The 16511-nt window shown below is 36.6% G+C and overlaps 1 protein-coding gene across 7 annotated transcripts in view; it reads right to left on the bottom strand.

Moving 5' to 3' along the window:
- The window catches only part of ATP10D (ATPase phospholipid transporting 10D (putative)), a 134502-nt gene that overhangs the window by 70495 nt on the left and 47496 nt on the right, over positions 1-16511 (bottom strand). For all 7 annotated transcript variants that reach the window (XM_061164683.1, XM_061164687.1, XM_061164688.1 and 4 more), the window contains 4 exons: positions 9948-10152; positions 7547-7632; positions 659-765; positions 85-216 (listed from right to left, as the gene is read on the bottom strand). In XM_061164683.1, coding sequence (XP_061020666.1) covers positions 85-216; positions 659-765; positions 7547-7632; positions 9948-10152 — 530 coding nt within the window. The remainder of the gene's footprint in view (positions 1-84; positions 217-658; positions 766-7546; positions 7633-9947; positions 10153-16511) is intronic.

Below are 16511 nucleotides of genomic sequence, written 5' to 3'. Positions count from 1 at the left end.
TCATAAATATCATTTTGAAAATATAATACTTTAAAATGAATATCTTGAGGGAAAGATGTCAGCAAATAATAAAATTCCACCTACCCAGTGCACCAGTTAAGCACATTATCGCCAGAAGCAGGACACACCAGAGGACATCTGTATTCGCTCTTCTTTCCAATTTGCTGCGCTTGTACCTTGGCCCGCTGTTGTTCAGCATTGCTTTGGTTTCATGGCCTACATGGGTGACACAATATTCAGAATATGTGGAAATTAAAGCCAAGTAGCAAATATCATATTTTTAAATCTCTCTGGCAGACAATTTAATGAAAAGTAGTTATGTAATACACTTGGTTAAATTTAGTTTCCCTTCATGATCCATTTAGAAAAACAGAGGGATTGGGTAGAGGGAGGTGGGATGGGGAATACATGTAAATCCATGGCTGATTCATGTCAATGTATGACAAAACCCACTACAATATTGTAAAGTAATTAGCCTCCAACTAATAAAAATAAATGAAAAAATAATAATAATAAATTAAAAAAAAAAAACAGACGAATGATTATCAAGACAAAATTTCCTTTCTGCTGCTAGAGATTGCATTTGAATAAGTAGAAAATGTTAATTTGCAGAAAAGCACAGAGGAGACGATGGTGAAAAGTCAGAAGTGTAACCAACCTGCATAAACCACAATGCCCATGACAGCCTCTGTGTTTCTAATGGTGCATCCTCTAAGTAATAAATTCTCTTTACTGAGACCCACGCGTTCTTTGTTGGAATGTTCTCTATAAAAAGAGAGCATGTAGATTTATTTTTAAATAGCAAAAATGGGAATGTAAAAATAAACACTATGAATTTTGAGTTTTCTTGATTAGAGTATAAAGTTAAGCAGTTCACAGGAAAAGTTTCAAATCTTGATGTACTTGCTCTAGTTATTTCCCACTTTGGCTGGGAAAAAAAGACACAACAGGTTTCTAACACTGTTTTCTATCATTCATTGTTTGCCAACTACTAGTACTACAAAAACTAAAAGATAATCCAAATAAGAAAACTACTTTCTATAGTAGAAACTGAATTTGGGAATAACTTAATAGCTGATGAGGGAAAAGTTCTTAATGGAATCAGAAAATTCCTACCTCGGCCCTGGTGAAATCAAGGATTATCCTTGGGCAATAATAGTGGCTACTAAAATTATTAGGTAGAAGGCTGGTGGGGAACCTTATAATGAAAGGGTAAGGCTGACAATACCCATCTTAACATAACTACAGGACATCAAGGCCTCCAGAAGATTAGGGACAGAAACTGCTCATCCCCCTGGGAATCTAATCAAGCTTCTATAAGGATGAATCAAACAGGGGTCTGTGGCATCAGGGGATCTGTGAAGCCTTTGAAACTGTAGACGATATTTCCCTGTGTGTGTCTATGTATGTACATTTATACACATTTGTCATTTTCTGGACAGTATTTCTTTCATCAGATTCTAAATGTCTGTGAAGAGTTTTCAGGAAACAAGGCCAGAAAAACATGTTAACTATCACCCAAGGATGCAGTTGGCCAAATCTATGAAATCTGCAAGGGTAACCTCTGCAGGCAAAATGATCTGGTCTATTTAACAAGTGAGTGGCATGTGGGGGGCAGGGGGAGAGGGGGCAGCTGGGGGAAGGGGGCAGAAGTGGTGGAGGGACTGGGAGGGGAAATTTAGAGACATACCAACTAAATGCAACATGTACACCTTTGTTTTGATCCTGGTTAGAATATATTAACTATAAAAAAATTTGAGACAATTAGAGAAATTTAAACAAAGGCTAGGTATTAGATACCACCAAGAAATTGTTCTTAATTTACTTAAATGTTATAATGATATTATGACTTTTTCTATAAAGATTTTTTCTGTTGTATATTCATAGTGAAGTATTTACAGTGAAATGATGTGATGTAGGGGCATATAGGGAAGGAAGCAGGAGGAGAGCAAATTATAAAATAGCTAAAACTGGGTGAGGGCCCATGATGTTCATTACACTTCCTACTTTTGCATATTTGGAAACCTTCTGTAATAAACAGTTTTAAAATAATCAAATTAATCACTTGATTAAATTACTATAGTGGTAAAAATGCAGAGCAAACTCGTTGGAAACATTTTAAAAATAAGGAAAAAGTCAGGTATTTCACGTATTTTGTGAAAACGCATACTAAATTTCAGCATTAAGGTCAGTTTATTTTCTAAGCAACAGAGTTCAGTCTATGAGTTGTTTCCTCTTTGTTATATATAGGGAAATTGTCAATGTATCTGCTATCCATGCTATCTTGCAAGGAAAAGAAAAAAGAAAGCTCTTCAAGAGAAGTTTGAAGAGCTGTCCTACTCTTCAAATGAGGAAGAAAACAGACAAATATGTTTTGTTATTTTACTCCTCTAACTTGCAAAGCATTTTCTTTTAAGAGGTGTGTATTTACATTCCTTCATATATATGGGTTTACGCACCAAGAGAGACCCATGAGGTCATAGTCAGAACCAGCAATGTCCTTGGGTTTAACCTAATTTTATCAATACTTCCTGGATTTACAGATGAGGAAATTCAATCCCAATATTTACATTCCCATGTAGCATTCTCAGGCTTGATTAGGCTCCTTAACAACACAGCATTTATTATTCCTAGAACCTTTACAGGAACAGATATAATATACAAAAGCATCAGTTACAAAATTTCTTAGTGTATTAAGATTTTTACCCTGGGATCCTCATTTTTCACCATTACATCACTCTGGTTTACCACCTTTACATCAAAGCCCAACTTTTATCTTGACTGAACTGGCTCCAAATTCTAAACACATCCTGCACTCGATGAGTGTGTATTTGGCACGTAAGATATGGGACCTTCAGATTCTGTGCAAGACACGGACTGTCTAATTACAGCCTTCATCCATTCAAGAGCCTATAGAACATGTACCATATGCCCAGCACACCCACCTGAATGCTGAGAACAGAAAAACAAACTTAGATAGTCTTGGCCTCTGTGGTTTAACGGGAGGTGATTCATATAGAAATGTCCAAGTATAATAACAATAGTATAGTTATTATGATAGAAATCTGACATTCAGCATACAACATGGGCACAAATAGGGAAAAGTCAGGGCGACCTGAGAGTAAGAGGGTCAGAGAAGCCATCAATAATACAGAGAGTGAGCCTGAACACCTCAATTTCTGTTCATTTTAGAAAATAGGCCACAGAGCAGGAAAAAGGTAAGGATCTAGTTTAGCAGATAAAAACCATTTCACAAAAAATTACTGCATCCACCTGGGCTGACTCTACTAAATACGCATGCTCTGACTCAGATTCTGTGCAGAGTACTACATTCCAGACCACACAGAAACAGACTAAAGTTCTATTCTTTTCTGTCCAGAATTGTGCCAGAACCTAGTCTGAGCTTGTCAGGGGAGTCAGCGTTCCCAGTAAGGGGCTGTACAAACTGGATCCTAAGGTATTTTTTGACCTGGACCTCAGGTGTTGGAAGTCCAGGTCAGAAAAAATGACAACCCCTAAATCTTCCAATTACAACAGGAAATTGTATCAATAGTCAGCAGTTGAGAAAATAATACTAGAAAATGATTCTTCTTAAACTTATGAGCATGTTTCTGATGGCAGGATCACCGGCTAACTTCCCTTCATCATCTTGCCTCTCTATGATCTCCTGTATCGCTTACCTACCCTCCAAACACACTTAAACCACTTATGACTCCACAAATGCACTGTCGTCTCCGGCCCCTCTGTCACTACCTGTGTCGGTCCTTCAACCTGGAACGTCAGTCATTCTTTGTGTTTAGTTGTCTGCCTGGTATCTTATTTTTGATGGCTGAAGTCTGGCATTATCTCTTTATCTGGACTAAATCCTTTCCCTTTTCCAACTGCACAGCTTCCTGTCCCTCCCAACATCCATCTGTACCAGATGCTACTTAAAGATGCTACTACTATGTTCTAAACTTCCATCTTGACAATTCTCTAAAATTTTAAACAACTTGATTGAAGAATAACAAGAATCATACAGTAAATACATGTACTGTACACACTTAAAAGTGCAAAATTTGATGTTTTGACATGTTTCCCCTGTGAAAGCATCACTCCAATTAGAAAAATGAACATATCCATCACTTCCTATGGTTTCCTGACGTGTTTCTGTAATCTTTTCTTCCTCTCCTCCCTCTCCCAGGCACCCACTATCTGCTCTCTATCACTCTGAATCAGTTTTCTTTTTTGAGAAACTATATAAATCAAATCATACAGTATATATTCTTTTTCATCTGGCTTCTTTCACTCAACATCATTTTGAGATGCATCCATGTTGCTGCATATATTACTAGTGAATTCCTTTTTGTTGCAGAGTAGTATTCATTATATGGCTCTATCACTTGTTTATCCATTTACCTGTTGATGGAATATTTGGGGCTATTACAAATAAAGCAGCTCTGAAAATCAGTGTCCAGGTTAGTATACGGATAAGTGTTTTCCCTTGAGTAACTACTTACAAGTAGAATAACCAGATCAGAAAGTAGGTGTGTATTTTAATTTTTTAGGAAACTTCCAAACTATTTTCTAAAGTGATCGTGCTTTTTCCATTCCCACCAGCAGTATATGCATATTCTAGTTTCTCTACATTCTTGTGAAAAGTTGGTATAGTCAGTCCTTTTAATTGAGGAGTTACACTCCTAAGGCTTTAACTTGCATCTTTTCACACAGATATCTATCATCCATGTATTGTCTTTGGTGAAGTGTCCAATATTTTCGATCATTTAAAAACTGTATTGTTCATTTGCTTATTGAACAATAACCAAATAATAAAGACATTTTATTTAGTAATAAAGAAAGACATATATTCCGAACACAAGTCCTACATGAGATATACACACTGCAAACTATTTTCTTCCAGTTTGAATGAAAACTTATGTTTTCATTCATTTAGCAGTGCCATTTGAAGATAATAAGTTTCTAATACTGATGAAGTTATTTAATTACTTTTGTCCTTTTATGAATTGCACTTTTAGAGTTACACCTAAGAAATCTTTGACTAACACAAGATAGCAAAGATTTCCCCTATGTTTCCTTCTAGGAGTATTATAATTTCGGGTTTACATTGAAGTACAGGATCCATTTTTAGTTAATCTTGGTGATTAATCTTGGTGGTGAGACATCTGTGTTGAAGTTTATTTTTTTGAATATAGATGTGTAATTGTTGCAGCATTATTAGTTGAAACAACTAACCTTTCTCCACTAAACTGCTTTTTCATCTTTGTAAAAATCCAGTTGCCCATAAATGTCTGGACCAATTTCTGGACTCTAATCTACTCCATTGACCTACTGGTCTATCATTATGTCAAAAACAAAATCTGGTGGTCTTAGCCATCCACATCTGCTCTTCTTTTTCAAAGTTGTTTTAGTTAGATGGTTCTATCTCTATATAAATTTTTAGAATAAACTTGCCAGTTTCTAAAAATGAAATTTAAAAAAGGTGGGGGGCAGGCTTCTCGGATAGCTCAGTTGGTAAAGAATCCGCCTGCAATGCAGGAGACCCCAGTTTGATTCCTGAGTCAGGAAGATCCCCTGGAGAAGGGATAGGCTACCCTAGAATTCTTTGGCTTTCCTTGTGTCTCAGCTGGTAAAGAATCCACCTGCAATGTGGGAGACCTGGATTCGATCCCTGGGTGGGGAAGATCCCCTGGAGAAGGGAAAGGCTACCCACCCCAGTATTCTGGCCTGGAGAATTCCACGGACTGTATAGTCCATAGGATGGCAAAGAGTCAGACACGACTGAGCGACTTTCACTTTCAAAAATAAAAAACTTTGTTGGAATTTCAATTGGGATTACACTGAACCCACAGATCAATTTTGGGGGAAAAACTGACAACACTGAGTTTTAATGCATGAACAACAAATGTGTCTCCATTTAGTTACATCTTTAGTTTATCTCAACCATGTTCAGTGGTTTTCAACATGTAGGTCTTTCATATCTTTTTTCTCGTTTACTCTTAAGTATTTTTTCTGATGCTATTATAAATTGATTTTTTTTAAAGTTTCGATATCTGAATGTTCTTTGGTATGTACAGAAATACAATTAATATTTTTATATTGATCTTATTTCCTACAACACTGCTAAACTATTAATTCCAGTTGCTTTTTAATAGATTTCATCACATTTTCTACAAAGACCATCATATCATCAATGAATAAAAGACAGTTTCACTACTTTATCACTTGCTGCTTTTATTTCATTTTCTTTACATTAGCTAGGATCTCCTTGAATAGAAGTGGTAAGAGATAATATTCATGTCTTGTTCTTGATCTTAGGGGAAAGATGTTGAATCCTTCACTGTTAACCACTCCAGTATTCTTGTCTGGGGAATTCCCATGGATAGAGGAGCCTGGCAGGCTATAGTCCATGGATTCAAAGAGTGCCGGGCACGACTGAGCAACGGAGCACACAGCACACGAAGCTTGATGCTGGCCGTGTGGCCTTGTGGGCGTCCGTCAGCAAGATGGGAAAGCCTCCTTCTGCTGTCAGCGTGCAAAACCGGAAGTTAGATTTTGTCAAAGTTTTTCTATGTCCAGGAGATTCTCACCTGGTGTTTCTTTTTCATTTGTTAATTATGGTTTGCTAATATTATAAATTACATTGTTTGATCTTCTAAGGTTAAGCCAACACTGCCATTTTTGGTATAAGTCCTACTGAATCATTATTACTTTCCTCTTTATATATTGTTGGGTTTGGTTTGATTTGCTATTAATCTGTGTAAAGTTTTTGCATCTATGTTCATGAAGGCTATAAATCTTCCTTTAAATGTCTCTGTATTCATTTGGTATCAAGTAATGGCATCAGGATGATTCTGGTGTCAAAAGATGATTTAGGAACTTTTTTTTCTCTGCCATCTTCTTATAAGATCACCACTATGAAGTAGGTCTAATTGACTTCTCTTAAACATCAGGAAGGATAAAAAGAGTCAGTAACTTGGATCAAAAAATAAACCACTTAAGTGGCAGAAGCCAGCCAGAATCAGCTAAGGCCCTAAATTCTAGCTTCCATTGGAAAGGGATGCAGACGCCATAGGAAGCCTCCAGATGGACGCTGTTGTGGATTCCCACACTTTTTCTTAGATGTGTTTCAAAGTCATTGGCTAACTTTTACCAGCTGAGTTGCCCACCTACTCTAGTTCTAATAGGACAGCAGGACACCATCCTGTCATATCACTTAAGCTGCCATGTCTGTCCAAACACTCTTCCAAATAACTAACACGTCTTGGGCTTAACATGGAGCTCATGTAAATCATTCATATATTACTGAAAGAGATTCTAGGGTTATTTTAAGAACAAGGTTTTGTTGTTGTTTTAAAAATATACAAAGGTAAATATTTATCAAATAATTAAAATAAGCCAAATTTATAGCTGGCTTAACTTACAGCCTTTAGTGATTTAACTTGGGTATAAGAACACAAAAGTTTTATTTGTTTTTTTTTTTAAGTTAAATATAACTGCAACATACAATTCCACTCACACCCACAAAGGAAAGTCTTGTATCACTCACAGGAAGCCTCGGAATCTGTTGAGGTCATTGTTTGGACTTTCACATTCTATCCTACTGGAGAATTTCTCAGGATCAACTTCAGAGTCCTAAAAACATATATATTTGAAAAATTACCACACAAAAATTAAAGGTTAAATCTTGAGATTTAAGTGTGTGTCCTTTCGCCAATTAAGATAGAACTAAGGTATTCATGTCACAAAATATATGTCACAAATTGCCCAAATGAAGGAAAGTACACACATAATTATGAATGAACAGGTAAGATGAGAATGGTCCTAGAGCATTAATAAATATCTTCAGGTGATGAGAATGTCTGAACCGTACACTGAAATTCATGCAGGACTCCCTGCAGGAGGGAGCTTCTCCTACAAAACACATTCTTTTATCCGGGAGACACTGAAAAGCTGAAAATACTTTTCTTATTGTTCTTTAATCATATAGGTAGTTTCTGAGATTAAGTGTATATCCACACAAACACACACACACACACATGTATACATGTAATACAGGCTTCCCAGGTGGCACTAGTGGTAAAGAACCCACCTGCTAATGCAGGAAACATAAGAGGTACAGGTTCAATCTGTGTTCGGGAAGATCCCCTGGAGAAGGGCACGGCAACCCACTCCAGTATTCTTGCCTGGAGAATCCCATGGACAGAAGAATCTGGTGGGCTACCGTCCATCAGGTCACAAAGAGTCAGACACGACTGAAGTGACTTAGCATGCATGCATACATGTATATAAGTACTCTGAGCATGCATGCATTTAATCTCAGCAAATTTTATTTAAAAATGTAAATCTAGATATATCTCACAAAACTCTGTAATAGGTCAAAAAATAATTTTAAAATGCTTTATAAAATCAACAAGGGAATAAACAGACTCTTACAGAAAACAGGCTTCTATAATGCATGGATTCACCAAGAACAAGCCACATCAACCTTATATCCTTTCCTTTTTTATATGGTTTTTTGGACAATAAGATAAATGCTACTGATATATCTCAAAATATTGATATGTGTATCAGCAAACATTTGAAAAATATGAGCCATATGATCGTGTGATTTGTCTTGCTAATAATTGATATTTACTGAGTTCTTCTAATGAGTTAGAATCTATATTATGCCCTTTAAACATCTTAACTATTTTCTTCTTCACTAGATACTATAATTAGGCCTAATTAACAGATGAGGAAAGATACACACAAAGAGGACCAGTAATTTGCTAAAGGTTTCAAAACAAGGTTTTTAGAGTCGGGATTATAATTAAGGCCATCAGAGTCTGGAGAGCTTACCCTTAACTGAATGTAAAGTATGCTGATTAATCAACTGGTATCACCCCTCAAAGTAGGTATTTAGTGGTATCTATTTTCCAAGTGGTAGAGTATTTTTACCAATGTTTTAAGTGTGAAAATGCTTACAAATGTGACAATGACAGGAAGTTGAGAGGCATAACAATCACAGAGGATCTAAATTAATCTACAGGTAGAAAGATGGACTTAATGTGACAAGATCGAATTTACCAAAGATAAGGATATTATGAGGTTATGATATTTTTGGTTTGTAAGAAACGTGACTTAATAGAAGTTCAAGTTAAAAAAAAAAAAAGTTACATTTTAAAATACCTCATTTTAAGTGCTTCCAGAGAAAGGAAAGGAAAACGGATAGGCACATTGCATGATGTTTTTATATATATATTACTTCATTTTGTCATACAACAGGCTATGAGGGAGGTGTCATCATTTCCACTTTAAGATAAATGAACTGAGGCATAAAGTGTTTAAGTGACCTCCCCAAAACCACACAATAATTAAATGACAGAACTGTTTGAATTTTACTGAAACTTGTTAATATAAATGCAAAGTTCTTATTTCCCTCTCCACAGCACGTGAAGAGTCAGAGCTCTGTGGCATGAGACATTATGAAAGTCTTAAAAGGCCTCGATACATAAGTAATTGACAAATTTTAGGAACAATGACCAAATGATATCTCCAGCTTTAATAAAACAACATACAAATAGAAGCTTAAGAAAAATAGAAGTTGATCATCATTTCTATTACAAAAAAGTTTTCCAAAACTGTTAGCTTTTGTAAATTCGATTACCATAAATATGTGATTGTCAGAATGAAATGTCTCAACTCTGAGGTCATTATATCCTATTATCTATGAGATATGACATATTTTTACTGATATCTGGAATTACATGAAGCCCTCGAGACTTCTATTTTGTAAAGGTAAAAATAAATTTGAAACATCATTTTGTCTATACGTGTGAAAATGAGCTCAGTCATCTTCTGAAAAGAAAATGTTATTTTTTTATAGTTTTTTTTTTTCCAGTTGAGCTATTTTTTTTTATTTTTGAAAAGAAAATGTTAATATCACCAATGGAGAACACATTTTTTACCTGCTCTGCATATCTCCGAACCACCTGCTTCTGTTTTAAATTGCTCTCTCCATCAAGACCAGAAGTCTCAATGTGACAGATTCCATCTGGATCAGTGGAAAAGAGTAAAACCATATCTGCAGGAATGACCTCATTACAGGAAAGGTGAATAAAGTCCCCAACAGTAACATCTTTCCAGCATCTGTCCACATATTTTTTCTCTTTCCTAAAATTGAAAAAAAAATGTTTAAAAAGAATCTCAAGCCCCAAACTCACATAATAGCTTTGTTTAAAATTTTAGTTTATAAAGTATTAGGATGATTTTAATCTGTTAAATGCTAAAAGGGGAAGCCAGAGAATCTGTAAAACTTAAGTTCCACAACTTGCTTCATCTGAAAATTTAGTTACTAAGAATCCAAAAGATATTTTATCAATTCTCTTTTTCCTGTGAGATTTTGAACCATTGTGTTAATTGAGTAATTCTGGAATAAAATTAACACTGGAGGGTTTATTCACAAATGAAGCAATTCCTGTGTGCTCCCATGTCAGATATCAAGGACCCAAAAGTGCACAAGACACATTATCTGCTCTTGGAGAGCTTCTCAGCTGGCAGACAGGATGAGTAAAATAAACTCAAAAGACGTAAAACAAACACCCAGACAGTTAAAAAGCCACTATACCAGCATATTAACACCTGCGGTGTATGTATCCAGTCACTAAGTTCTGACCAACTCTTTGCGACCCCGTGGACTTTAGCCTGCCAGACTCCTCTGTCCACGGGATTTCCCAGAAAAGCATACTGGAGTGTGCTGCCATTTCCTTTCCCAGGGGATGTTCCCGACACAGGGACTGAACCCCTGTTTCCTGCATCTCCTGCACTGGCAAGCGGATTCTTTACCACTTGAGCCACCTGGGAAACCCCAGCAACACCCCTAATTATCATTTAATAGAAATACTGGTTAAAACAGTTCTGAGTTGGCTATAGCTGATCCCGAGAAAGGAAAATGAGAATTTTTAACCCATTTTGAAAGTGCAGTTTTTTCATTCTATATATTCAATTCTTTTTAAAAGAAAGGCACATTAATTGAGGTTGATTTGCCTTAAATGTCCTGCTTTGTGTTAAAGTTTTACCAAAGTTCTCATGGCTCTTCATAAAAAATGGCATGAATTGGATTCCACAAAGCATTTTCCTTAAGAGTAGAATAGGAAGTTTGTATCATAGAAAACAGTGTAACTAGTTAAGCAGCATTTAGCATCCAATGATTCCAACAAGGTCTTAGAAAGATCGGTCTCATTTCCTTATTGTCTCCCATGTATCTGTAAAGACTAGCATTTGTCATAAAAAGGCACTTATTTTTAAAGTAAAGATTTATTTTCTATTATGGAGCTAAATATTCAAATTCGTTGTTAAGAAGCTTAGGAGATAGCTATATGCTAAAAGCTATATGACCTATATATTAAAAATGAATGCATCATATTAAATAAAAATGCCACATTAAGCCAACATATATACTTCTGCTATGCAGAATTATATTTTTATTTCAAGAAATAATTCATCCAAAGGGCTACCTAAGAAGAATATTTTCAGTATATATTCTCCCAAAATACCTTATGTACAAAGTTGAATCCAACTAAAAGAATTCCTTCATTACCTGAAGAGTCTGCTAGTTCACCACGAAAGATAAACCAAGTTTGCTTTAACAATTTTTCTTTAGTGTTTGAATTTATCAGTTTACTCTTCCATGGAAGGAAGAAACGGAAGACCCAAAAGGTAGGCAAGAATCATATTTTGAAGGTTCAGTCCTATTGCCATTTCTAGAAATAAGGATTTTCATTTCAAAAAAAAAAAAAAAAAAATGGAAAATCACTAAAGGTTCATAGAAGAATATGATCCTATTTCTACTTGCTAAGTCCTGCTACAGAGTAATGGATGGACTGCTGGGTGGGTGGCAGGCTGGCTAGAAATAGGAATGGCAAGAAACCAATGGAAAGATATCGAAATAATTCAGGGGAGGGATAAAGATGATTACAATCAAGACAGTAGCAAAAAGGATGGATAAAATGAGATTAAATCAAGACATATTTGGGTATTAGAGACAAGTATTCTGATTTATTATACACAAAGAAATTATCAAGCATGATGCTGTGGTTTCAAACCTTCACGGTGAGTGGTATTTTTTTTTACCATGTCCCAGATTTTAGAAGTAACTGGATGCATCATGGGGAAGATAATAAATCTAGTTTGAAAAGTTTTAAGTAGGATGTAAAATTGAAGAGGTCCAGCATTTTGAGGGTTTTGATCAGAAGTTCACAATAGTACCTACAAGTCCTAGGCACAGAGAGCAACCGACAGCAGATAGGGATTTGAGATTCCTTAGGGAGAGAGACTTCAAGGTGACAGAGAAGTGAAGCAAGATTCAAGAGGAGATGTCGGAGAAATCAAGAAAGAAGGAAATTTCAAAATATTTACACTATTTACAACAGCTAGAACATGGTGGCCACCTAGATGTCCATCAACAGATGAATGGATAAAGAAGCTGTGGTACACATACACAGTGGAATGCTACTCAGCCGTAAAAAGGAGCGACTTGAGTCAGTTCTAATGGAGGAACCTAGAGCCTGTTACGCAGAGTAAAGTCAGAAAAAGAGAGATAAATGTTGTATACTAATGCATATACATGGAATCTAGAAAGATGATACTGATGAAATCATTTGCAGAGCAGCAGTGGAGACACAGACATAGAGAAGAGACTCATGAACAAGGTGGGCAGGGGGAGGGAGAAAGGAGCGGGCGGTATGTGTGGAGACAGTAACGTGGACACTTACATCACCACATGTCAAACAGATGCCAATGGGAATTTGCTGTATGCCTCAGGGAACGCAAGCAGGGGCTCTGTAACCACCTAGAGAGGTGGGATGGGCAGGGAGATGGGGGAGGCTCAAGAGGGAGGGGACATATGTACCTGCGGCTGATTCATGTTGATGTCTGGAAGAAACCAACAAAATTCTGTAAAGCAATTATCCTTCAATTAAAATTAAATTAAAAAAAATTTTTAAAGGGAGTCATCAGAGTAACAAAAGCCACAAAGGGGTCATGTCTGTGGTACGTGGTTATTAGGAGGTCTGCTATTAAGTAGAGAATATGAAATTGTTGACATGGAGAGTGAAGAAGAGAGTGAGACCTCCAGTGGGTTAAGGCATGATTAGAAGTTGGAGAAGGAGTCGCTTTCATGAAGTTTAGCTCTGAAAGGAATAAAGGGTGAAAGTACCCACTGCAAGGGAAGGGAAGGCAAAGGACAATAAGGATGAAAGAGCTGGGCAAGAAAAAAAATGAGAACCGGTCACACACACAGCATGCAGGGCAGAAGCCCGTGGAGAAGGCGAGGTGGGGGGAGAAGAGAATGGAGAGTGCTGGTGGAAGCTATTGAGAAGTAACACGGAATGGAGGTAAGAACGCAGATGTCATTACAAGGAACGGAGCTGCTGCTTCATGTAAAGTCAGAAGAAAGCAGGTGAAGACGATGTGAGAAGGAACTCAGACACCTAATTCATGCTTAATGACCTCTACTTTCTCTGGGAAGAAAGGTATAAGGAAAGTTGCTGACAATCTGTGAAAGTAGGGAGAGCAGACAGACGTGAACACTAGGGTTAAGGATTTTATTTTTCTTTCAAACCTAATAGAGAGAATTCTTCTAAGGGAAAAGTTTTACTTACTCTCCACTTTACACTGGAACAAAACCCAAATGAGGTTAATTTCACAACTGAATTAACTTTACTATTCCCCATTTGGAGTTCATGCTAGATTTTAAAAAGTAGCTAATTTCCCCAATAGCTAGCTGTGTCTGTGCTTAGTCGCTCAGTGGTATCCGATTCTCTGAGGCCTCATGGACTGGAGCCCATCAGGCTCTTCTGGCCATGGGATTTTCCAGGTAAGAACATTGGTGTAGGGTGCCATTTCCTCCTCCAGGGGATCGTCCCAACCCAGGGATTGAACCTGTGTATCCTGCATTGGCAGGCAGATTCTTTACCACTGAGCTATAACTGACCTTAATTTATGCCAGTTACCATGTTAGATGCTAAGAATACAAAGTTGATTAAGTTATGGTCATTCCTCTAGAAAGCTATAGTCAAAAACTGAAAAAGAGACACAAACAGCAATTTTACAAGATAGGTTTGCACAGGCTATTTTGGGAGTAAGTAGCTGGGACATTTAGCTCTGGAGAAGGTGGGTCTTGCAGGATGATCTAGAGTGAGTCATGTGACAAACCATTAGCAAGACTCATTAAGAAACAAAGAGAGAAAAACCAAATTAACAAAATTAGAAATGAAAATGGAGAGATCACAACAGACAACACTGAAATACAAAGGATCATAAGAGACCACTACCAGCAGCTCTATGCCAATAAAATGGACAACTTGGATGAAATGGACAAATTCTTAGAAAAGTGTAACTTTCCAAAACTGAACCAGGAAGAAATAGAAGATCTTAACAGACCCATCACAAGCAAGGAAATCGAAACTGTCATCAAAAATCTTCCAGCAAACAAAAGCCCAGGACCAGATGGCTTCACAGCTGAATTCTACCAAAAATTTAGAGAAGAGCTAACACCTATCTTACTCAAACTCTTCCAGAAAATTGCAGAAGAAGGTAAGCTTCCAAACTCATTCTATGAGGCCACCATCACCCTAATTCCAAAACCAGACAAAGATGCCACAAAAAAAGAAAACTACAGGCCAATATCACTGATGAACATAGATGCAAAAATCCTTAACAAAATTCTAGCAAACAGAATCCAACAACATATTAAAAAAATCATACACCATGACCAAGTGGGCTTTATCCCAGGAATGCAAGGATTCTTTAATATCTGCAAATCAATCAATGTAATACACCACATTAACAAATTAAAAGATAAAAACCATATGATTATCTCAATAGATGCAGAGAAAGCCTTTGACAAAATTCAACACTCATTTATGATTAAAACTCTCCAAAAAGCAGGAATAGAAGGAACATACCTCAACATAATAAAAGCTATATATGACAAACCCACAGCAAGCATCACCCTCAATGGTGAAAAATTGAAGGCATTTCCCCTGAAATCAGGAACAAGACAAGGGTGCCCACTCTCACCACTACTATTCAACATAGTGTTGGAAGTTCTGGCCACAGCAATCAGAGCAGAAAAAGAAGTAAAAGGAATCCAGATAGGAAAAGAAGAAGTGAAACTCTCACTGTTTGCAGATGACATGATCCTCTACATAGAAAACCCTAAAGACTCTACCAGAAAATTACTAGAGCTAATCAATGAATATAGTAAAGTTGCAGGATATAAAATTAACACACAGAAAGCCCTTGCATTCCTATATACTAACAATGAAAAAACAGACAGAGAAATTAAGGAAACAATACCATTCACCATTGCAACAAAAAGAATAAAATACTTAGGAGTATATCTACCTAAAGAAACAAAGGACCTATACATAGAAAACTATAAAACACTGATGAAAGAAATCAAAGAGGACACAAACAGATGGAGAAACATACCGTGTTCATGGATTGGAAGAATTAATATTGTCAAAATGGCTATTCTACCCAAAGCAGTCTATAGATTCAATGCAATCCCTATCAAGCTACCAACGGTATTTTTCACAGAACTAGACCAAAGAATTTCACAATTTGTATGGAAATACAAAAAACCTCGAATAGCCAAAGTAATCTTGAGAAAGAAGAATGGAACTGGAGGAATCAACCTGCCTGACTTCAGACTACTACAAAGCCACAGTCATCAAGACAGTATGGTACTGGCACAAAGACAGAAATATAGATCAATGGAACAGAATAGAAAGCCCAGAGATAAATCCACGAACCTATGGACACCTTATCTTTGACAAAGGAGGCAAGGATATACAATGGAAAAAAGACAACCTCTTTAACAAGTGGTGCTGGGAAAACTGGTCAACCACTTGTAAAAGAATGAAACTAGAACACTTTCTAACACCATACACAAAAATAAACTCAAAATGGATTAAAGATCTAAATGTAAGACCAGAAACTATAAAACTCCTAGAGGAGAACATAGGCAAAACACTCTCCGACATAAATCAAAGCAAGATCCTCTATGACCCACCTCCCAGAATATTGGAAATAAAAGAAAAACTAAACAAATGGGACCTAATGAAACTTAAAAGCTTTTGCACTACAAAGGAAACTATAAGTAAGGTGAAAAGACAGCCCTCAGATTGGGAGAAAATAATAGCAAATGAAGAAACAGACAAAGGATTAATCTCAAAAATATACAAGCAACTCCTGCAGCTCAATTCCAGAAAAATAAATGACCCAATCAAAAAATGGGCCAAAGAACTAAACAGACATTTCTCCAAAGAAGACATACAGATGGCTAACAAACACATGAAAAGATGCTCAACATCACTCATTATTAGAGAAATGCAAATCAAAACCACAATGAGGTACCATTACATGCCAGTCAGGATGGCTGCTATCCAAAAGTCTACAAGCAATAAATGCTGGAGAGGGTGTGGAGAAAAGGGAACCCTCTTACACTGTTGGTGGGAATGCAAACT

This window comes from Dama dama, chromosome 17, assembly GCF_033118175.1.
Source record: "Dama dama isolate Ldn47 chromosome 17, ASM3311817v1, whole genome shotgun sequence".
Classification (NCBI taxonomy): domain Eukaryota; kingdom Metazoa; phylum Chordata; class Mammalia; order Artiodactyla; family Cervidae; genus Dama; species Dama dama.
Note: the sequence above shows the minus strand (reverse complement) of the source record. Positions and strands in the feature narration are given on the sequence as shown.